The 23,685-nt window shown below is 47.0% G+C and overlaps 1 protein-coding gene across 4 annotated transcripts in view; it reads right to left on the bottom strand.

The window, feature by feature from the left end:
• INTS2 (integrator complex subunit 2) overlaps nt 1-23,685 on the bottom strand; it is a 35,721-nt gene that overhangs the window by 4,874 nt on the left and 7,162 nt on the right. For all 4 annotated transcript variants that reach the window (XM_079955422.1, XM_079955425.1, XM_079955423.1 and 1 more), the window contains exons 8-21: nt 22,620-22,846; nt 20,931-21,056; nt 18,899-18,970; nt 18,630-18,744; nt 18,439-18,507; nt 17,060-17,194; nt 15,425-15,601; nt 14,375-14,483; nt 11,894-11,998; nt 10,671-10,835; nt 8,846-9,047; nt 8,122-8,247; nt 5,885-6,074; nt 462-770 (exon numbers count right to left, since the gene is read on the bottom strand). In XM_079955422.1, the coding sequence (XP_079811548.1) occupies nt 462-770; nt 5,885-6,074; nt 8,122-8,247; nt 8,846-9,047; nt 10,671-10,835; nt 11,894-11,998; nt 14,375-14,483; nt 15,425-15,601; nt 17,060-17,194; nt 18,439-18,507; nt 18,630-18,744; nt 18,899-18,970; nt 20,931-21,056; nt 22,620-22,846 (2,127 nt within the window). The remainder of the gene's footprint in view (nt 1-461; nt 771-5,884; nt 6,075-8,121; nt 8,248-8,845; nt 9,048-10,670; nt 10,836-11,893; nt 11,999-14,374; nt 14,484-15,424; nt 15,602-17,059; nt 17,195-18,438; nt 18,508-18,629; nt 18,745-18,898; nt 18,971-20,930; nt 21,057-22,619; nt 22,847-23,685) is intronic.

Genomic DNA, 23,685 nt, shown 5'->3' with positions numbered 1-23,685 from the left:
GCTTCTGCGCATGCGCAACCGCCGAAACCCAGAAGTAACCCGTTCCAGTACTTCCAGGTTTCGGCGAGTCCATAACCCGGAAAAACGCAACCTGAAGCAACCTGTAACCTGAGGTATGACCGTATGGTGTGTAATCTTGCGCACATTTTAGTATGAGCAAGAAGAGCTCACCGTATCAGCCTAGTGGCCCTTCTGCACCAGCATCCTCATAGTGGTCCGTCGGATGCCTGGTGGGAAACCCGCAAGCACAATGCAAGCCCAAGAGCACCTTCCCCTCTTGAGATCTTCAGCAACTAGTATTCTGAAGCATGACTGGAGGCAGAAGACGCCTCGGTCTGCTCCCAACCTTTGCCCACTCAGAGCTGCCTGTGGTCCGCTGATCTTGCCGCTGGTTCCAGCATTGGACCAGGACGCAACAGACGACACACCCTGTGAATGAGGCAGGAAGCACAGCCACACACCTGGAAGTGAACTAGCTTGGCGATGTTGGGGTCGGCAATGAACATCTGGTGCAGGAGGCAGCAGATGAGGCACTGGACCTCCCGCAGGTTGCAGAGGAGACTCTTCTCTTCCTTCTCCCCATTTCCCTCCACCTCCATCTCCTCCTCCTCCTCCTCCTCCTCCTCTTCTTTCAGTTTCTTCTTCCGAGGGCTGGAGTTGGCAGCTCCTGGGATGGGCTTCTGCTGCCGGCCACAGCTGTTGTTGGCCAGGGGCTTCTCTTCTTCCATAGGCAAGCAGATCTCCAGAAGAATCTGGACCGCGGCGCTATCCTGGACAGCAAGCGAGAGGAGGCAAAGGACAAATGGCAACCCACAAGGACCCACAGGAAGAGGTAGTATACAGGTCTTGAAAGACCTACACTGGCTCCCAGTATGTTTCCGAGCACAAGTCAAAGTGTTGGTGCTGACCGTTAAAGCCCTAAAAGGCCTCGGTCCAGTATACCTAAAGGAACGTCTCTACCTCCATAGTTCTGCCCGGACACTGAGGTCCAGCGCCGAGGGCCTTCTGGCGGTTCCCTCGCTGCAAGAAGCCAAGTTACAGGGAACCAGGCAGAGGGCCTTCTTGGTAGTGGCAGCTGCCCTGTGGAACGCCCTCCCACAAGATGTCAAAGAGAAAAATAACTACCAAACTTTTAGAAGACATCTAAAGGCAGCCCTGTTTAAGGAAGCTTTTAATGTTTAATAGGTTATTGTATTTTAGTGTTTTGTTGGAAGCTGCCCAGAGTGGCTGGGGAAACCCAGCCAGATGGGCGGGGTATAAATAATAATTTATTATTACTACAGAACCAGACCGTTGGTCCACCTAGCTCAGGATTGTGCCTACACTGACTGGCAGCAGCTCTTTGGAATTTCAGACGGGGGTCTCTCCTAGTCCTACCTGGAAATTGCACCTAGGATCATCTACATGTGAAGCAGAAGTTCTGTTCTGAGGTGTGGCCCTTCCTCTCCACATTAAAGCACGGTTTAGTGTTGCAAACAGGCCGCAGGCTCGGGCAGCCTCCCTTACCCCCAAACTTGTTTCTCTTTTGTGAGTGGGTGTTGGAGATTTCCATTCCCAGTTTCGCAGCAAACCATCGTTCTGCCATTTTCCAAGTCCGTTCAGCTCAGCACTGTGCCTACAATGACTGGCAGTGGCGCTTTCAGACAAGGGTCCCACCCTGAGATCGCGGGGATTGAGCCTGGGACCTTCTGAATGCAAAGCAGATGCTCTAAGACAGAGCCATGGGCCTCATCTCTCAAAGACTTGGGGGGATGGAACGGCCTTTTCTGAAAAAGGACAGGGTTCAAGCCAGCCAGTCATGACCAGATGTACTCCACACTCTGCCACATTTTGCTGCAGACCCTAACTGGTTTGCTTGAATTGGCCGTTGTGCAAATTCAGGGCAGGGAGCAGCCTGTGAGAAATCAGGATGCTGCAATAACCAGAGTTCTTAATAAACAGAAGTGGGGAAGGGGAAATTAGGTGACCCAAATTCTGCTGCAAGAAGAGGCTGGATTCCGCAATCTGAATCAATTATGCAAAACTCTGCATCATTCCCCTAGTCCCTCCCACCCCATTTTTATTCCGCATCACAGCAAAGAGCAATGGAGATCACCGAAGGCCCACCCACAGCCGCTGGAAATCCCAAAAGCAATAAACAAGGGGGTGGGAAACCTCTGACCCTTCAGAAGCTGTTGGACTTCAACTCCCATCGGCCCCAGCCAGTGTACTCGATGGACAGGGGGGACAGGTGTTGTAGTACAGCAATATCTGGAGGGCCACAAGTTCCCTGGTCTAGGCAGACAGGCAGACATTTGCAACACTTTTGAACTGAGCACTGTGGGACAGAAATGTAACCATCTTCAATTATGGAGGGGAGGAGGGCGCCGGAATCGTGGAAGGAAGCTTTCATCACATTGATACCAAAATCGGAAGCTGAAAAGACACAACTTAAGAACTACCGTCCCATCTCCCTTTTAAATGTGGATTACAAAATATTTGCAGATGTTTTGGCAAGTAGACTTAAAAAAGTTTTAAACGAAGTAATTCATAAAGACCAGGCAGGCTTTCTCCCAGGTAGACACATGTTTGCCAATACAAGGAACATTATTGACATTTTGGAACTTTTGCAAACTGATATAAATACAAAAGCAGTGCTAATCTTTATAGATGCGGAGAAGGCCTTTGATAATATCTCTTGGAAATTTATGAAGGGAAATTTAAAAGAAATGGGAGTGGGTCGGGGTTTTGAGAATGGGATTGATGCAATATATTCAGAACAAAAGGCTAAATTGATAGTAAACAATGTGGTTACTGAAGAGTTCAAAATTGAAAAAGGAACACGACAAGGCTGCCCGATTTCCCCTTTGTTATTTATATCAGTTCTGGAGGTGCTCTTGAATATGATTAGAGGGGACCGGTTGGTGGAAGGGATTCAGGTCGGAGCGAAACAATATAAACTTAAAGCTTTTGCAGATGACCTAGTTCTGACCCTGCAGGAGCCAGAATCTAGTACAAAAAGAGTATTACAACTGATCCAAGATTTTGGTCGGGTGGCGGGATTTAAACTAAATAAACAGAAAACTAAGGTGTTGGGGAAAAACCTGACAGATGCAGAGTTTCAGAGAGAAACAGAACTAACTGTGGTTAAAAAAATAAAGTACCTAGGGGTAAACATAACAGCAAAAAATCTGAGTCTATTTAAGGATAACTATGAAAAATGTTGGTTTGAAATTAAGAGAGACTTGGATAGTTGGACAAAATTGAAGCTTTCTTTGTTAGGCCGAATTGCTGCTGTTAAGATGAATGTATTGCCAAAGATGTTGTTTTTGTTTCAAACATTGCAGATTGTGGATAAGACAGAGTGCTTCCGGAAGTGGCAGAGAGATATATCTAAATTTGTCTGGCAGGGCAAAAAGCCCAGAATTAAGTTTAAGATACTAACTGATGCGAAAGAAAGAGGGGGCTTTGCCCTGCCGGACCTAAAGTTGTACTATGAAGCCGCAGCCTTTTGCTGGCTAAAAGACTGGCTACTTCTCGAAGACACTGACGTATTGGATTTGGAAGGGTTTAACAATGCTTTTGGTTGGCATGCATATCTATGGTACGATAAGGTTAAGATCAATAAGGTCTTCAAGAACCATATTGTCAGGAAAGCAGTTTTTAATGTCTGGACAAAATACAAAGACTTATTGGAAAACAAAACTCCGAGGTGGCTTTCACCTCTGGAAGCTAAGGCCCGAAAAAGACCCAATATGGAGGCCCGAAAAAGACCCAATATGGAGGCCAAATGGCCAAAATATTGGGAAATATTAGAAAAAGACGGAGACAATTGGAAATTGCAGAGTTTGGAGAAAATGAAGGATAAAGTGCGAGACTGGTTACATTACGCTCAGATTAAAGAAGTTTTTAAAAATGACAAAAAGGTAGGGTTCCAGGTGGAGAAATCGAAGTTGGAAACAGAATTGTTAGAACCAAAAACTAAGGTATTATCAAGAATGTATAACTTGCTGCTGAAATGGAATACACAAGACGAAATGGTTAAATCGGTTATGATAAAGTGGGCTCAGGATATTGGGCATAATATTATGTTTGAGGACTGGGAAAGGTTGTGGACCACCGGGCTGAACTTCACTGCATGTAATGCTTTGAAGGAAAATGTAATGAAAATGATATATAGATGGTACATGACCCCAGTTAAACTTGCCAAAATATACCATTTGTCTGATAATAAATGTTGGAAATGTAAAGAACATGAAGGAACATTCTTTCACCTCTGGTGGACTTGCCCTAGAGTGAAGGCCTTCTGGGAAATGATATATAATGAGTTGAAAAAGGTATTTAAGTATACCTTCACTAAGAAACCAGAGGCCTTCCTTCTGGGCATTGTCGGCCAGAAGGTGTTAAAGAAGGACCGAACATTTTTTATGTATGCAACAACGGCAGCAAGGATACTTATCGCTAAGAGCTGGAAAACTCAAGATCTACCCACACTGGAAGAGTGGCAGATGCAGCTGATGGACTATATGCAACTGGCCGAGATGACTGGTAGAATTCGAGACCTGGGAGAAGAGAGGGTTGAAGAAGACTGGAAGAAATTCAAGATTTATTTACAAAAGTATTGTAATTTGGTTGAATGCTAAGAAGGATGCTAGATCATAAATAATTGCCTACCATTGAATTAGATTTGAATTTGACGATAAGTGAGATTGAGGGAAACATAAAACTTTTGGAGATTAGATTAAATTAACTGAACAAGATTTAAGAATATAAATAAGATGATAAATTGCTGGAAAAATTTACAATGATGTAAGTGGGAGTGGGAGACGTGAGGGAGTCCAAAGAAGTGTTGAAAAATGTGTTATGATACATGTTATATTGTTTATCATTTTTGCATTTTGTATTTAAAAAAAAAATCTCAATAAATATTTATATATAAAAAAAAAAAAACAAAATCCGGATACTGCTGCTGCTAACTATCTATTCAGCGTCCTTTGCTCAACTAAACAAGTGAGGGTCGTGGGGGGGCTCTGATGCAGTTTACACCCAACTTTGCAAGCAGGCAGAACTCAGAAGAGACAGAGACCGACTGGCGATGCCCCCTGCCAGCTTCCTTTTGTAGGCTCATCAAAAGGCTGCAGTTTGCAAAGCTGATTGCTCAGTCCTCTTGCCTCAGCTGGAGGCAAGTTGGAAGCAGTTAAGATTGGGGGGGGGGGGGGAAGAGAGAGAGAGAAAGCAAGAAAACTGGAGGGGAACTAGTCAAAAGGAAAGCAGGACTCTGCTGAGCCACTGAAGTGGCAAAATTGACCATTCTTCTTCTCTCTTGGAGGGAGAGAGAGAGATACCTGCTGCTTTTGGTGAGAAGCATTCCAAGGAATGTTGCAGCAAGGAGACCTCCCTTTGCATTCCTTCATGCTCTCTTGCCCCGGGTGTCACAGAGGGTAAAACAACACTCACAAGGGGTGGCAAGAAGGAGGTGGAGTGAGAACAAAGGGAGGTCAGCGGAGAGAAAAGGGCTACTCTAGGAGGAGAGGCCTGCCCTTCTCCAGCTGCACAATGGGCAGAAGATGTGACCCAGCTGGCAGCTCACAAGGAGGTGACCTTTCGCAGGATACAAAAAAATTTGAAGTTTTCAAGTTTGTGGAGTGATTATCTTGTGAACCGCCCAGAGACCTGTGAGTATACAGCGGTATACAAATTTAATTATTTATTTAATAATAATTGGACCACCAGCCCTTGCCTGAGCCCCTGGCAAAGCACTGTCTTGCAAAAATGCTTGGAAAAGGGGGAATCTTCAAGTGCAAGGCATAAAAACCACCTGACTTGGTGGTGGTGGTTTTCCCGCTCTCTTTTTTTTTCTCAGGCAAGATTACAGATGACAGGTGAGGAGCAGTTGCAGAATTACCTGGGCAGCCAGCAGGGCATTTTTCAGTTCCTCCCGGGTGACTTCTGGGGCTTCCAAGCCCATCAAGTTGTTTTGGGACGGCCTGATGTCCTGATCTGCCGTTTCCTTGAGATGGGCACTCAGGAACGCTTTTGATGCAAGAAGGTAGCCGTTCAGCATGTGGAGAGTGATATCCATCAGAGGGGGGCACCTAAGGGCATGAAGCCAGGGAAAGAGAGGGAGAGAGAGAGAGAGAGAGAGAAGATGTTGGGGGAAAGAAGCTAGATTTAAAAACAAAAGTAAAGGAGAACTTAAAATCTTTGCAAGCTGGGGGTGGGGAGCATTTTTCACTCTGGGGGCCACATTCCTTGCTGGGAAACCTTCCAGGGGCCACATGCCAGGGATGGCAGGGCCAGAGGCAAAAGTGCATGAAGCAGTGAATAGGACGATCATCATCATCATCATCACATTCATTGTTGTTGCTTAGTCATTTAGTTGTGTCCGACTTTTCATGACCCCCTGGACCAGAGCACGCCAGGCACTCCTGTCTTCCACTGCCTCCCACAGTTTGGTCAAACTCATGCTGGTAGCTTCGAGAACACTGTCCAGCCATCTCGTCCTCTGTCGTCCCCTTCTCCTTGTGCCCTCCATCTTTCCCAACATCAGGGTCTTTTCCAGGGAGTCTTCTCTTATCATGAGGTGGCCAAAGTCTTGGAGCCTCACCTTCAGGATCTGTATTTCCAGTGAGCACTCAGGGCTGATTTCCTTCAGAATGGAGAGGTTTGATCTTCTTGCAGTCCATGGGACTCTCAAGAGTCTCCTCCAGCACCATAATTCAAAAGCATCCATTCTTCGGTGACCAGCCTTCTTGATGGTCCAGCTCTCACTTCCATACATCACTCCTGGGAAAACCAGAGCTTTTACTATACGGACCTTTGGTGGCAAGGTGATGTCTCTGCTTTTTAAGATGCTGTCTAGATTTGCCATTGCTTTTCTCCCAAGAAGCAGGCGTCTTTTAATTTCATGACTGCTGTCACCATTTGCAGTAATCATGGAGTCACAGGCATCACGTTCATATTGCACCTTTGTTCAAGGAGCTTGAGGTGGTTGTACACTGTTTTCCTCAGCTTCTTCCTCACAACAACCCTGTGAGGCAGGTCAGGCTGGGAAGCAGGGACTGGCCTACTCACCCAGCTAGTTTCATGGCTGAGTGGGGATTTGAACTCTAGGATCCCAGGACCTAATGGCCAACACTCTTAACTTTTACACCACCATTGGCTGTAAGTTACATTTGTACAGAAGGCTAGTTCTCCCCCACCCCAATCTCTCAATTTAGGGAAAAAAGATCAGAGTTCAAGGACCCGTTTCCAGTCACTCAGAAAAGGATATGTAGCAAGGTCAGACAGAATCTCAAGGGCCGGACAGAGAGGGCTAAGGGGCCTGAGATTCCCCATCCCTGCTGTAGGTTATTAGCTAGGGATCTGAAGTGAAACAAACCATGAGCTCAGGGTCAGATGACACACCGAGCCAAACTATGGCTTAGCTCACAGCAGCACCAAGACCAGAAAAGGGTGAAAGTGAGTGCAACCGCCTCTCCAGGGATTCTCACGTTTGAGTGAAGTCATTAACGGTGACAGCAGTCATGAAATTAAAAGACACCTGCTTCTTGGGAGGAAAGCAATGACAAACCTAGACAGCATCTTAAAAAGCAGAGACATCACCTTGCCAACAAAGGTCCGTATGGTAAAAGCTATGGTTTTCCCAAGAGTGATGTATGGAAGTGAGAGCTGGACCATAAAGAAGGCTGATCGCCGAAGAATTGATGCTTTTGAATTATGGTGCTGGAGGAGACTCTTGAGAGTCCCATGGACTGCAAGAAAATCAAACCAATCCATTCTGAAGGAAATCAGCCCTCAGTGCTCACTGGAAGGACAGATCCTGAAGGTGAGGCTCCAATACTTTGGCCACCTCATGAGAAGAGAAGACTCCCTGGAAAAGACCCTGATGTTGGGAAATATGGAGGGCACAAGGAGAAGGGGACGACAGAGGACAAGGTGGTTGGATAGTGTTCTCAAAGCTACCAGCATGAGTTTGACCAAACTGCGGGAGGCAGTGGAAGCCAGGAGGGCCTGGCGTGCTCTGGTCCAGGGGGTCACGAAGAGTCGGACACGACTAAACGACTAAACAACAACAGTGTTCCATGCAAACCAGCCCTCAGTGAAAGAAGCCAAGAGTGGGGCTGGAGGAGGACTGCTTACCTGTGGACTCTCTGGTCACATCTTAACACAATCAACGGGTCAATCATCAGGTCCTTCTGAGTGTATTTCTGTTGTCTGACTACGTTATTGGACGGCTGCAAGGCGTTCGCCGTCATCACCCACAACCTACGGGAAAATAAGGGACGTGATGTCTAAGCGGAGCTGAAAGCAAAAGCCATGTGAGGCAAGCTGGGAGAGTCAAATTTTACCCCATCGAAGCCCAACATTAAAGTGGTATGCTGATGCTTCTGAACAGCCGTGGCTTTCCCCCAAAGAATCTTGGGAAGTGTAGTACAGAGATACCACCAACCCCTCTGGGAATTGGAGCTCTATGGCAAACTACATTTCCCAGGATTCCCTCGGGGAAGCCAGGACTGTTTATAAAGTGGTGTGACACTGCCTTAAATGTATAGTGCAGATGGGGTCTGAGGAGCAAGTCCAAAGTTAAGATCAGAGCATAATCAAGAATAGAGAAACACACCGGAGATCAGGAAGGCCTTGTGGGCCAAGCAAGGCTCATCTGGAACAGGAAGTCCTGAATGCTTCCTTTCCAGAAGGACCCAATGGACTGGGTGGGCTGAATCAGCCAAGTGCTAGAAGGCATTTCACTGAGGTCACCACTACTTGCAGTTTTGGTGGCTCACCACATGAGGGAGCTGCACACGGAGACATGCAACATGAGACTAGAGTGGCGCCCAAAAGCAGGACCAGGGCCTCCTCCTACCTCCGAGGCATGACAGTGTTCAAGGCCATCCAAAGCCTGTTGACGGTCTGAAGGATTCGTCGAGGGATTCCCGGGTAGAGCAGCTGGTTCATGTTGGACGTTAGTGCCTCCGCGTAAGGGATCAGCTCTCCGGCCGAGAGGAGCGTCAAATGCTCCAGAATCTGCAGCACTTGCGTGTGATTTGCTTGCAGCGCTGAAAATGCTGAACGGAATTAAGTTTCACCTATCATCATCATCATCATCATCATCAGATTTATTACCTGCCCTTCATCAGCAAGTCCCAGTGGATTGCAACAATTTAAAATTCAGAATTTAAAACACAGAATCGCAGAGTCCCCCAAAATAAAAAAGTAAAGGGTAAAGGTACCCCTGACCATTAGGTCCAGTCGGGGCCGACTCTGGGGTTGCGGCGCTCATCTCGCTTTACTGGCAGAGGGAGCCGGCGTACAGCTTCCGGGTCATGTGGCCAGCAGGACTAAGCTGCTTCTGGCGAACCAGAGCAGCGCACGGAAATGCTGTTTACCTTCCCGCTGGAGCGGTACCTATTTATCTACTTGCACTTTGACGTGCTTTCGAACAGCTAGGTTGGCAGGAGCAGGGACCGAGCAACGGGAGCTCACCCCGTAGCAGGGATTCGAACTGCCGACCTTCTGATCGGCAAGTCCTAGGCTCTGTGGTTTAACCCACAGCGCCACCTGCGTCTTATACACGAGGGCGTAAATTGCCATGTTGGCACTTTGCGATAAATAGGCGGGTTTTGGGTTGCAGTTTGGGCACTCGGTCTCTAAAAGGTTCGCCACCACTGCCTTAGACCAGTTTGCTTGAAGAATAGCCTTACCCCACATGTGATCACTCAGCCCCGTCAGTCTGCTGAACTGGCATTTCTTCAAGCACTGTATAATGTTCTGCATTTGTGAGGAATCAGCCTCTTAGTGTGGCAACCCGTTAGTGCAGAACTCCCTGCCTATTGATATCAGGCCGGTACCACCATTGTACTGTTTCTCATGTTTAGAGCAGCGGTAGGCAACCTAAGACCCGGGGGCCGGATCCAGCCCAATTGCCTTCTAAATCCGGCCCACGGATGGTCCGGGAATCAGCGTGTTTTTACATGAGTAGAATGTGTCCTTCTATTTAAAATGCATCTCTGGGTTATTTGTGGGACATAGGAATTTGTTCATTTTCTTTTCCAAAATACAGTCCGGCCCCCCACATGGTCTGAGGGACGGTGGACCGGCCCCCTGCTGAAAAAGGTTGCTGACCCCTGATCTAGTCCAACCCCCTGCAATGATCCTTTCACCCAACGTGGGGTTTGACCCACAACCCTGAGAGTCTCATACTCTACCGACTCAGCTAGATAAAATATATTGAGCTGCATGAACCTTTTCCAATCTAGCTGGTTCCAATAAGAACTGTAATGTTTAATAAATGGTGCCTAAGCTTGCATTTTTCCCCTTCTCCCTCCTCCTCCCTTTTTCCTTTTGGGTCAGGTCTTTTTGGGGACTAGCTGGCTGCTGATCTTTGTCAGCCGCTCTGGGCTTCGTTAACAATAAATGAAGATGGTGTACTAAGTATAAAGAGTTTGTGCAAACAAACAGCTTAACAACTGAATCCTTTGCAGTTCTGAAAAAGGTACCTGTTTTTGACTTACTCTTGGGGTGGTCCTGTTTGGTTTTAGTGATTTCATATTTTAATGGCCACTGGCTCCAAAATATATAAAATCTGACTGTCAGATAACGCGGCTGTGCTGGGTAGAGAGGATTGTGGGGGTCCAGAAAACCCCACAGAACACTGGCCAAACGCAGTTTCAAAGGGGGAGGCACCTTACCCTCCTGAAGCTGCTTGGGGGAGTGTTTCTTGGCCGCGTCCGTCAACAGCATCCTGCGCAACAAAGCATCCGTCCCCGTGATGTGCTCCTCACAAATCCAGTCATCCACGATGGAAAGGTGGGGATAGTTGGTCGCCAGGAGGCGGAGGAGGGCCGAATGTAAGCCTTCAAGAGAGGAGAGAGACAGAGTGTTTTAAGGTTGAGGGGGGAAAAGAAAAATGACAAGTGTGACAACTTATTTAAACATTTCATTGGTTATTTATTAATGGCAGTGAGAATATCGATAGCCAGAAATGGGAAAGAAGCAAAGGGTTTAAATCAGGCATAGGCAAACTCAACCTTCCAGATGTTTTGAGACTACAGTTCCCATCATCCCTGACCACTGGTCCTGTTTGCTAGGGATGATGGGAGTTGTAGTCCCAAAACTTCTGGAGGGCCGAGTTTGCCTATGCTTGGTTTAAATGTACAAAAATGGGGAATTGCAAACTCAGATGGACTATGCCAAAATGGCGAAGCTGACGGGAAAACTCAGGAACCAAGAGGATAAAAGCTTTATGAAAGAATGGGGAAAATTTATAACGTATCTAAGAGACCACTGTAAGCAGATGGAAACATTGGCAGGATTCTGATTTCGCTTGTAGTGTAACAATTACCAAGAACAATATGGATTAATATAAAAGTTAAGAGTTTGGAAGAAGATGCAGTTTTAAATGTTTAAAATGGGACTCCATGGAAGGGGTGGGGAAGTCCTGAGATTCAGAGAAATCTCTGTACAGTATACGGTTATATATTTGGATTTTTATAACTTTGTATTGGAAAAATCAAAGAAAAATTATTTAAATAAAATAAAATACAATAAAATAATAACATTAAATAACATTAAAGTACAAAAATGGCAAAACGTAATCTGGGAGATGGCACTTTCAAAAAAACTTTGTGCGGCTAGAGGGCAAAAGAAACCCTGAGAGACTTTTGTGATGGACTGCTGTCCATTTATTGAGCATACAAATTTATCCAGCATACTCAACAGGACAAATAATACCTGTTGCATTCCACAATATGCAGTTTCGTTGGTGTCATATTTTATTGCTAATGACATTAGCTATTTTCAGACTCTCTCCATTTCAGCATCTTTATGAGCTTTATCATTATTATTTAGATCCCAAACAGAGGCTTGTTTCTCCTGCGCACACAACCTCCACAAACTTTCAAGACAGACAAACCTCCCAACTCTTGCTGCAGCCCTTGGGCCTGACGGATGAGATACTTGATCGGGATCTGGTCCATCAACGCCGGGGAGTAAGACTTGGGTTTCCTCTGCATGGCAGCTGTGAAAGAGACAAGGAAAGTCGCCTGCTGGTCAGTCAAGAATTACAGCTGATCAAATGGCAATCATTCAAGACAAAATGTTACAGCCATTCAGGATTCTAGCCACTTTATCTGCCCTGATACTTTACTTTACTTTATTTACTTTACTTCATTTATGAAAGTAATTATATACTGTTAAATCAGAAAAAATATCAAAGCGGTTTGCAACATTAAAAAGACAAAAACCGTACCAATAAAAGCATTACAAGGGTTACAAACAAAAGCAAAAAAAAAAGTTAAAAGCAAGCTTCAGATTTAAAACGGTGTCATACCACATGAAACAGCTAAAAAATCCTGGGAACTGTACCTTGAGTTCTTTGGAGAGGAGAAAAGATTGGGGTGGGGGAGTATTAAGTAAATAAATGACTTTTAAGGATTCTGGGAATTGCTAGAACTCTCCACTCCCCACTGAGAGCGACAATTCCCGGAGTGCTTTAACAATCCATCTCTTCCTAGGGAATTCTGGGAATTGGACATGGGATGGAGCAGAGTGACCTCTCCCTTACGCTTTGGAAGGGGAAGCAGGAAGCCAGACTGGGGGAAGCTGAACAGGAGGGTGAAAGCCTGCTGCCTAGAATCAGGTGCCACGTTTGCAGATGGGAGCAGGCCCACCAGGCCACCAGCCCGGACGGAGTGTGCGCTTATAATCCTGACATCCCCAAATGGCGAGAGAGTCTTGAAATTGAATGCCCAACGCCTTGTCTTTAAAACCTTGGTGGTGGGTGCAGCGCAGCGGCTGACTGGGGCTTCTTTGTTGCTTCTGTCCGGCTCAGAACTGCTTGCCTTGCTCCCAAACTCCTGAGCCCTGTGTGTCTGCTGCTGGGCCTGTACCATTACCTGCCTAAATGAAGATCTCTTTCCTACTTCAAATCTTCATGTGAGTGTTGGGTGGGAGCCAGGAGAGCCACATCTAGAGGGCCATAGGTTCTCTGCCCCTGCATGAAGGAGCTGATCGAACCAGAGGGCCATGTATGGTTAGGTTAGGAAATGAATGAATTAATCTTTATTTGCGTCAGCCATCGGCCACAGCAATAAAACAACAAATATTATATACAAAGAATAGAAATAAAAAGTCAATTATATAATAATAATAATAATAATAATAATAATAATAATAATAATAAATTTTATTTATATCCCGCCCTCCCCAGCCGAAGCCGGGCTCAGGGCAGCTAACAACACTAAAACAGTACAACATTATAAAACATTATAAAAATTAATTAAAATCAAAATTGATGGCAACCATAAACTAAAGTTTTGTAAAGATTGCCAAAGGAGGGAGTCAGGCTGCGCCCTGACCAAAGGCCAGGTGGAACAGCTCTGTCTTGCAGGCCCTGCGGAAAGATGTCAAGTCCTGCAGGGCCCTTGTCTCTTGTGACAGAGCGTTCCACCAGGTTGGAGCCGCAGCCGAAAAAGCCCTGGCTCTAGCTGAGGCCAGCCTAACCTCTCTGTGGCCTGGGACCTTCAAGGTGTTTTTATTTGAAGACCGTAAGTTCCTCTGTGGGGCATACCAGGAGAGGCGGTCCCGTAGGTACGAGGGCCCTAGGCCGTATAGGGCTTTGAAGGTTAAAACCAGCACCTTAAACCTGATCCTGTACTCCACCGGGAGCCAGTGCAGCTGGTATAGCACCGGATGAATGTGATCTCTAAGCGAAGACCCCGTAAGGAGTCTCGCTGCGGCATTCTGCACCCGCTGGAGTCTCTGGGTCAGTCTCAAGGGGAGCCCCACGTAGAGCGAGTTACAATAATCCAGTCTGGAGGTGACCGTCGCGTGGATCACAGTGGCTAGGTCAGGGCGAGAGAGGTAAGGAGCCAACTGCTTAGCTTGGCGGAGATGAAAAAATGCCGCCTTTGTTATAGCTGCAATCTGCGCCTCCATGGAGAGGGAGGTATCGAAGATTACACCCAAACTCTTAACGGACGGTGCTGGCACTAATTGCACCCCCATTTTAGGGTTTTGAAACAACCCAAGTTACATGGAGGTGCAATTGTTTGCATATATAGTGATATACCTTCCCCTCTTCCCTTCTTTATTCTCTTTTTACTTTTATTCTATTTTATTTCATTTTATTATTACTATTATTACTATTATTATTATTAGAATTTATAAACCACCTATACCTGCAGGTCTCAGGACAGCTCACAGGATAAAATCCGAATATAAAAACACAAAGTACATAATCAAAATAAAAACAACTGAACTATTCTAAAATAAAAAAGGAAACAACCTAAGTTACGAAACGATCCGACTGGAGACATTTGCTCATATATTCTCAGCTACTTAGAGCCTGCTGAAAACTCACGCTGTCCGGCAAACATTACATCCCAACACGTACCCAGGGTCTTGGAGCTGGCTAGGATTGCCTCTTCGTAAGACAGAATGTAATACAGGACGAGAAGTTGGGCTGTGATTCCGTAACGCTGATTCAGGCGAGCGTTCTCTCCCTACGTATGAAAAAGGCACAGAAGACACAAGGCGCATTCATACAGGAGAGCACAGGGTGATGTCTTGCTGGACTACAACTCCCATCATCCCAGGCCACCACTGGCCATGCTGGTGGGACGGGGATGGGAGCTGGGAGGCCCAGCAACATCTGGAGGGCCAAAGGTCTCACCCCAGCCTTGCATTAAACTTAAAGCCAGACCCCTGAGTTTGCTCAGTACTGTGGCTTGGGCCTACAACTGAGGAGCGAGTATTAGCCTGCTAGGAATTCAGCACCATAAATAATCCTAGATACAGGAGGGCACGTTCTGCGCTTTGCCATCAGCTGCTACGGAAGGCGGATTCACCAGGCTGCCTTGGCGAGTGCCGAAAACGGCTCGGTCGGCACAACAACCCATTCTCTTCTACACGGCACACTTTATAGGGACGGAGGATCTCAGATTTTTTTCTCTGCACTTGGGGAATGCAAATGAATTCAGCATCTCAGTTTTAATGGCAGACTCTAGACTTAAGGAGAAAAATATAAGCCAAGTTCCTTACTGAAGCCATTGGAATTGTTACTAAACAGGGGTCAGAACTGTTAGAGAGAAGGATATTGTTGTTATCATTATTTAATTTGTTGCTTTTATCGCCCCACCTTTCTTTCCAAGGAGCTCAAGGTGGTGTAGGTGCTTCTCTGCCTCCTCATTTAATAATTTAAGATGCATTCTAAGTCAAAATTATAATTTTAAAAACTATTTCCAATTTGCTATACTATTTTTAAAAGGAACTGTGTTCCCCCACCCCACCTGCTCCTCCACGGTTATTTCTGAGAACCCTAAACTGTATTTGATGTTTACAGTCCGTAGACCAAATAAAGTGAAGTTATAAAGCCAGATACAACATCACACACACACACACACACACACACACACAAAGAGAGAGAGAGAGAGATTAGCTATACCCCCATTAGTCCTTCAAAAACATTCAAGATCTCCTGCTCTGTGATTGGCTGATTTGTGGCTTCCGGGTTGGATTTTGATGCCGGTGTGAGGACAGAGTTGATGTAGACATCGATCAGGGGGAGTAACTGAGGATGGAGCGGAGTGGTGGTTTCACACAGCTGCCTATAAATCCAGTCCTTCAAAAAACCAAAAAAAGGAGAGTAAACTTAGTATTTCAAGTCTTGGCTGAGTAAAGAGGAAAATGAACCCAACTCCTTTCATACTTCATGAACAGCTAGTTTGCCCTGCGACCCCCAAGGTCTCTGAACTAGAGATTCTGGGGTTTGAACCCACAACTTTTGGTGTACAAATTGTGTGCTCAACCATTCAGCTCTGCTTTATCTCACCTGAGGTCATTTGTCCACCACAGCCCAATACAGTCCCCTCTAACTGCCAGCAGAACTCTGGGAGTCTGCTCAAGAGCCTTCCCCAGCCATGTCTGGTGAAGCCAGGAATTTGAACCCAGGACCTTCTGCATGCAAAGTACGCAGACAGAGGAAGGCAGGTGAAGACCACCTCAGGACCTGCTCCAGTTGGACTACCTCCTCACCACTGGGTGATCTACCATCAATGGTCACGTAGGACACATTATAATGTGTTTGTGCTAGGTTAAATATTGTGTTGTGTTTTTAAATTATGCCATTCAATGTGGCAACTTGATAGGATTTATATCCTGAAAGGTGAGGTATAAAAACAATTGCAGTAAGTAATGAAAAGGAATGCTCTACATTTTGAGCTACAGGCTGCCGAGACCATATAACACAGGTCCTGAAAGACCTACATTGGCTCCCAATACGTTTCCGGGCACAATTCAAAGTGTTGGTGCTGGCCTTTAAAGCCCTAAACGGCCTCGGCCCAGTATACCTGAAGGAGTGCCTCCACCCCCATCATCCAGCCCGGACACCAAGGTCCAGCTCTGAGGGCCTTCTGGCAGTTCCCTCACTGCGATAAGCAGTTACAGGGAACCAGGCAGAGGGCCTTCTCAGTAGTGGCACCCACCCTGTGGAACACCCTCCCATCAGATGTCAAGGAAATAAACAACTATCTGACTTTCAGAAGACATCTGAAGGCAACCCTGTTTAGGGAAGTTTTTAATGTTTGATGTTTGATTGTGTTTTTATTATTCCGTTGAAAGCCACCCGGAGTGGCAGGGGAAACCCAGCCAGATGGGCGGAGTATAAATGATAAATGACAGATTATTATTATTACTATTAAACCGTGTCAGGTTATTAGGTCCATTACAGCTCAGCACTGTCTGCTCTTAACAAGCGGCTCTCTGGGGTTTTCAGAAAGGGCTCTTTCTGAGTCCTACTGCCTTGAAAAATAAAGCAATATCCCAGTCTTAAGGGTTCTGAATTGAGGACTGGTTTAAACAGGAACATAGGAAGCTGCCTTATAGCAAGTCAGACACCTTGGTTCCTCTAACTCAGTGCTGTCTACACTGACTGGCAGCAGCTCTCCAGGATTCCAGACAGGGGAGATTTTTTCCGGGGATTGAACCTGGGACCTTCTGCAGGAGTAAAGCGAGGGCTCTGCAAGCCCCTTTGTCCCTTCCGGATGCAAGAGAGTTTGGTCCCGCAGACGCAGCCACCCACCTTGATGGAGACTTTGTGCTTGGTGAAAGAGCGGCTCCGGAGAAGCTGGTAGATGCAGTGGATGGGCAGGAATCCGGTGATGTTGGCGCTGAGGTTTCCCGTGACGGCCACACGGACTGCGTGAGCTGTGACCACCTGGGACGGAGAGAGGCCTTGACTTCATTAACCTTTCAGAAACAGAACAGCAGAAACGCCAATAGGGAAGGAAGGAAGCGTGGAGCAGAGCGCCATTCAACTGTGTCTAGGAGCGCCAGGAAATAAATTTAGGTTCATGGTTTTCAGTGGGCCTACTCGGAGCAGAACTCAGCAAGTTGGGACTAGTTTACCTGTGAGATCCCCTTCCCCCTCAGCAGCTTCAATCTGCAGAACTGGCCCTGTTACAGCTACCCCATAATACTCATGGCAGCACCCACACTTTGGAACTGCCTATTGACATCAGGAAAGCCCATCCAGACAGGTGAAATGTTGACATGAGTTTTAATCAGTTTTTTAGCTTATTGTTGATTTTACTTGTTTTTTGAATGTTTAAAAGTGTTTCTACTGATCATTTCACCATTTTATTCTTCTGTAAACCACTTTGAAGGGGCTGGTGTTTTTTTGTTTTTACAATCAAGCATTCATTTCATAAATGTTATGAAATAAAATAAATTCAGTCAGATAAAACCCTTCAATTTCATTATTGACCCAGTGAGATTTTGCTCACCTGCCCACACCACATTCCCGAACTGGATTTATCATCCTGGACTGCTCAAAAGATGTTGCAATGGCCTCAGCCCAGTATACCTGAAGGAGTGTCTCTTCCCCCCATCGTTCAGCCCGGACACTGAGGTCCAGCTCCGAGGGCCTTCTGGCAGTTCCCTCCCTGCGAGAAGTGAGGTTACAGGGAACCAGGCAGAGGGCCTTCTTGGTGGTGGCACCCGCCCTGTGGAACGCCCTCCCATCAGATGTCAAGGAAATAAACAACTCTCTGACTTGTCTTCTAAGACATCTGAGGGCAGCCCTGTTTAGGGAAGTTTTTAATGTCTAATGTCTTTAAAAAATTTATGAGCTGTAAGCTGCCCAGAGTGGCTGGGGAAACCCAGCCAGATGGGCGGGGGATATATAATACAATTGTTGTTGTTGTTGCTGCTGCTGCTGCTGCTGCTGCTGCTGCTGCTGCTGCAGCAACGGAGCCCTGTCATTTACTTCCCCAGAAGAGGGAAAAACAAGAGAGGAGGGAGGGGTAGGATGAGAAGGGAAAGTAGCTGGAAGAGCTGGGGCAGGGTGGGAGTAAAGGAAAGGAAGGAGAGGTCTGAATAGACAGAAAAACAGCAGGGCAGCTTTTCAAAGGCATTTTGCACCACAGCCACACAGGCTGAGCGTGGAATGGGCCGGGTCACCTGTTCCGTGAAAATCTCCTGCGTGAAGATGGTCTTCATGCGGCTCAGAGAACTCGGCTTAATAACAATCTGAAACAAAAGGGTTACATGCGTAAGAGCCGGCTGGATCAGGCCAATGGCCCATTACGTCCAGCCTTCTGCAGGAGGAGAAAGCAAAGAAGGAGGCCTCTGCATGAGGCAGGAGTGCTTACCTTCATCCCCAGAGTAGAGCAGACCAAGTCGATGATAGCGCTGAGTTGGTTGCTATGGAAATACATAGCAACCAAGAGCAGCATCTCGCCAAAGGATGCTGATACCCCAGAAGTGCTGTTGGAACAGGAGACGGGAGGAGGAGAAGAAGAGTTGACAACGAGGACATTATTATTATTATTATTATTATTATTATTATTATTTTGAAAACACCTCAGGGGCTGCATAATTTTTCCCAGGGAAAGCAGAAAAAGGACCGCTCTCTCCTCACCTTTCAAAATAAGCTTCTTCTTTGATCATCCAGCTCAGCCACATCACCATCAGCTGCTCCTGTTCAGGAGTGCTACATAAAAGAAGATGCTCCCGTTATAGACGCAGATGAAAGAGTCAACTAGTCCCCATTGTTTTTTGTTATTATACCGAGCCAGGCCATCCCATCAGGTGTCCAGGAGATAAAGAACTACACAACTTTCAGAAGACATCTGAAGCCGGTCCTGGTATTGGGAAGTTTTTAATGTCTGATGTTTTATTATGTTTTAATATGTCTTAGAAGCCACGCAGAGCAGCTGGGGAAACCCAATCAGATGGGGTGGGGTATTAATATTAATAATAATAATACAGTGGTGCCTCGCATGACGAAATTAATTCGTTCCGCAAGTCTCTTCGTCTTGCGGTTTTTTCGTCTTGCGAAGCAACCCTATTAGCGGATTAGCGCTATTAGCGGCTTAGCGGCTTAGAAAAAGGGGGGGGGGGGAAGGGAAAAAACTCGCAAGACGTTTTCGTCTTGCGAAGCAAGCCCATAGGGAAATTCGTCTTGTGAAGCGCCTCGAAAAACGGAAAACCCTTTCGTCTAGCGGGTTTTTCATCTTGCGAGGCATTCGTCTTGCGGGGCACCACTGTACAATAAAAACCTAGCTAAGAAACTAGAAGGGCAGTGACTTCCCCATCCCCACTTGATCCTAAATGTTAAAAAGGGTAGGTGATGGTTGACTGACTGGATGCAGGGAAGGCTTTTCATAGCGAGGCACTACAACCAATCACTCTTGCTTACCCCAAAATCACTATCATCTGCCTTCTCTGCCTCCCTAGCCTCAGGCAGCAGAGGAATCTAGAACAGTATAGGCCCTGCCTCTCTGACACCAGGGAAGCTCAGCCAATGGAAGGGACTCTTCTCCTTGCCTCCTTTATTATTATTATTAATATTCTGTTGGGAGCCACCCAGAGTGGCTGGGGAAACCCAGCCAGATGGGCAGGGTATAAATATTATTATTATTATTATTATTACTACTACTACTACTACTACTACTATTACTACTAGTGGGACGCAGGTGGCGCTGTGGGTTAAAGCCTCAGCGCCTAGGACTTGCCGATCGAAAGGTCGGCGGTTCGAATCCCTGCGGCGGGATGCGCTCCTGCTGCTCGGTCCCAGCGCCTGCCAACCTAGCAGTTCGAAAGCACCTCCGGGTGCGAGTAGATAAATAGGGACCGCTTACCAGCGGGAAGGTAAACGGCGTTTCCGTGTGCGGCTCTGGCTCGCCAGAGCAGCGATGTCACGCTGGCCACATGACCCGGAAGTGTCTCCGGACAGCGCTGGCCCCTGGCCTCTTAAGTGAGATGGGCGCACAACCCCAGAGTCTGTCAAGACTGGCCCGTACGGGCAGGGGTACCTTTACCTTTACCTTTACCTTTTACTATTACTACTACTACTACTACTACTACTACTACTACTACTACCTTGCCCCTCTGTGACATAAGGGAATACCTGCAGCTTCACCCCATCACCCACAATCCTGCACACGGCAATAACTCTGCAATAAAACCAACTGCCTTCTTCCACCCAAACTTCCACCCCTGGGAAAATGCTGGACATTATTAAAGGGTCAACAAGTCCTAAAGGCTTCTGCAAGGCAGGACGTCTAACAGGGGTCAGCAAACTTTTTCAGCAGGGGGGCCGGTCCACTGTCCCTCAGACCTTGTGGGGGGCCAGACTATATTTTGAAAAAATAATAATGAATGAATTCCTATGCCCCACAAATAACCCAGAGATGCATTTTAAATAAAAGCACACATTCTACTCATGTAAAAACACGCTGATTCCCAGACCGTCTGCTGGATTTAGAAGGTGATTGGGCCAGATCCGGCCCCTGGGCCTTAGTTTGCCTACCCATGGTCTAACGTCTTCTGCAGGTGGGAATGGGAGAGCTTTGAAACAATGCTTGGCCAATGTTGTCCCCCCACATTTTCTCTCCCCCCCCCCACACCCTGTGACAAAAGTGTTCCTCCGCCTGCCGCCGAAAGGGTACCTGACAAGCGTGGAGAAGGCCAGCAGCATGCAGAAGGAGAGCGACACAAAGCGGACGCCGGCTGGAGTGGCCGGGGGGCGGCTGGTCATGAGCTGGAGCAGCTGCTCAGCCTCCTCGTCTGTCGGCCTGGACACCAACAAGACAAAAGAGAGAGCCCCGCCGTCTCATCAGAACAAGAAAGCATTTTCTCCACAGATACAGGGAGTTGGGGCCAGGCACAAACATTTAATAATAAAAGTTATCAGCCTGCAGAAGGTTCTTTTCTTGGAAGAGTCAGGATGAACAAGACAAATTTCTGTCACTCAGCGATTCGTTGCAACTGTGGAACTCCCTCCCACAAGAGGCAGAGTGATGGCCACCAACTTGAATGGCTTTAAGAGAGGAATTGGGCATATCCGCAGAGGAAAAGACCACTGATGGCTATGCTCTGCCTCCTTGATCAGAGGCAGGTGAAAGAGACCCCAATTTCCCCTTCAGAGAGCTATAATTCCCAGAGAGGTTTAACAATCAATCCCTCATCCCGGGGAACTCTAGGACTTGTAGGCCCGTGAGGGGAACAGGGGTCTCCTAACAACTCTCAGGAACTTTAACAGACTACAGGTCCCAGAATTCTTTGGGGGATGCCATTAGTGTTTAAAGTGGTATGATAAAGAGTTTTAAATGTGTGTTGTGGATGGGTCAGCCCCAAACTGTAAGGCAAACGGGGCCCAAATCTGCAAATAACAAGGTTGATTTGGGAGGAACTGCATTGCCCTCATTCCGGGTACTTTAATAATGATTGCAACTGTTATGTACTGTTTTTGGGGGACAGGAGGCGGGTGGGTGTGGAGGATTCCCTGGTCCTGAATGGGGTAACTGTGCCCCTGAAGGACCAGGTGCGCAGCCTGGGAGTCATTTTGGACTCACAGCTGTCCATGGAGGCACAGGTCAAATCTGTGTCCAGGGCAGCTGTTTACCAGCTCCATCTGGTATGCAGGCTGAGACTCTATCTGCCCACGGACTGTCTCGCCAGAGTACTGCATGCTCTGGTTATCTCCCGCTTGGACTACTGCAACGCGCTCTACATGGGCCTACCTTTGAAGGTGACCCAGAAACTGCAATTAATCCAGAATGCGGCAGCTAGACTGGTGACTGGGAGTGGCCGCCAAGACCACATAACACCGATCTTGAAAGACTTACATTGGCTCCCAGTACGTTTCTGAGAACAATTCAAAGTGTTGGTGCTGACCTTTAAAGCCCTAAATGGCCTCGGCCCAGTAGACCTGAAGGAGCATCTCCACCCACATCATTCTACCCCGACACTGATGGTCTTCTGGCGGTTCCCTCACTGCGAGAAGCCAAGTTACAGGGAACCAGCAGAGGGCCTTCTTGGTACTGGCACCCGCCCTGTGGAACACCCTCCCACCAGATGTCAAAGAGAACAACAACTACCAGACTTTTAGAAGACATCTGAAGGCAGCCCTTTTTAGGGAAGCTTTTAATGTTTGATGTATTACTGTATTTTAATATTTTTTTGGAGGCCGCCCAGAGTGGCTGGGGAAGCCCAGCCAGATGGGCGGGGTATAAATAATAAATTATTATTATTATGCCACCAGAATGTCTTGGTGAATTATCATCCCTGACAAGTGCTATTTATTGCGTGTGCTTCTGTACGCACAAGCCGACAAAAGAACGCCCCAAAGTGCTTACTTCAGCCCCGCGATGCCCATCAGAGCGCAGTAGAGACGCAGGAGGGCACTGGCTTTGACCACGTGCTCCTCCTTCAGCCCAGAGTACACGGAGACGTTGGGCTCCATGTCCGCCTCTGCCTCTTCCGGCACATGCATGCTGCGGACGGTGGGCAGGATCCCCATCAGCTCCAGGAGCAGCTGACGACGCATCTGCCAGAGCACTGAGCTGACCGTCTCCCTCTTCCTCTGCACAGGAGAAAGGAGGAAACGTCACGAGACGACAATCCCAGCAAAAACAGCGCAATCCTTGGAAAGGGCCTTACCAGCTTCCGATTCACACACATTCCCCCCACCCTTTAGCTTCCCTTAAAAGCTCAAAAAGCGCCACGTGGGTGGCGCTGTGGTCTAAACCACTGAGCCTCTTGGGCTTGCCAATCGGAAGGTCAGCGGTTCGAATGCCCATGACGGTGTGAGCTCCCGTTGCTCGGTCCCTGTTCCTGCCAACCTAGCAGTTCGAAAGCACAAAGTGCAAGTAGATAAATAGGTACCGCTCCGGCGGGAAGGTAAATAGCGTTTCTGTGCACTGCTTTGGTCCGCCAGAAGCGGCTTAGTCATGCTGGCCACATGACCCGGAAGCTGTACGCCGGCTCCCTTGGCCAGTAAAGCGAGATGAGCACCGCAACCCCAGAGCCGTTCGAGACTGGACTTAACTGTCAGGGGTCCTTTTAAAAAGCTCAAATGTGCTCTAAAGCTCTGTTTTCAAAACAGATATTATTGCTATTGCTAGACTTGCTAGCTGTTTGTTACAGTTCAAGGGACTCACGTTTAAAAACATAAATACCTTGTACCATTAACAAATTTCAGTGAAACATTGTCAAATTCATACACGCTCACACACACACACAAACAAACAAACAAACACATACTGTATAGTTCTTTTTAATTCTTAGATTTATATACTATCTATAAAACATTGGCAAATTCATATAAAACACAACAATTCCCTCTCTCTCTCTCTCTCACACACACACACACACAACTTTTACATATATAAAAGTTATATATAACTTTATATTTCCTACTTT

The sequence above is a fragment of the Podarcis cretensis genome (genome assembly GCF_951804945.1).
Source record: "Podarcis cretensis genome assembly, chromosome: 15".
Lineage (NCBI taxonomy): Eukaryota > Metazoa > Chordata > Lepidosauria > Squamata > Lacertidae > Podarcis > Podarcis cretensis.
The sequence above is the reverse complement of the archived record's forward strand: the minus strand, read 5'-3'. Positions and strand labels throughout refer to the sequence as shown.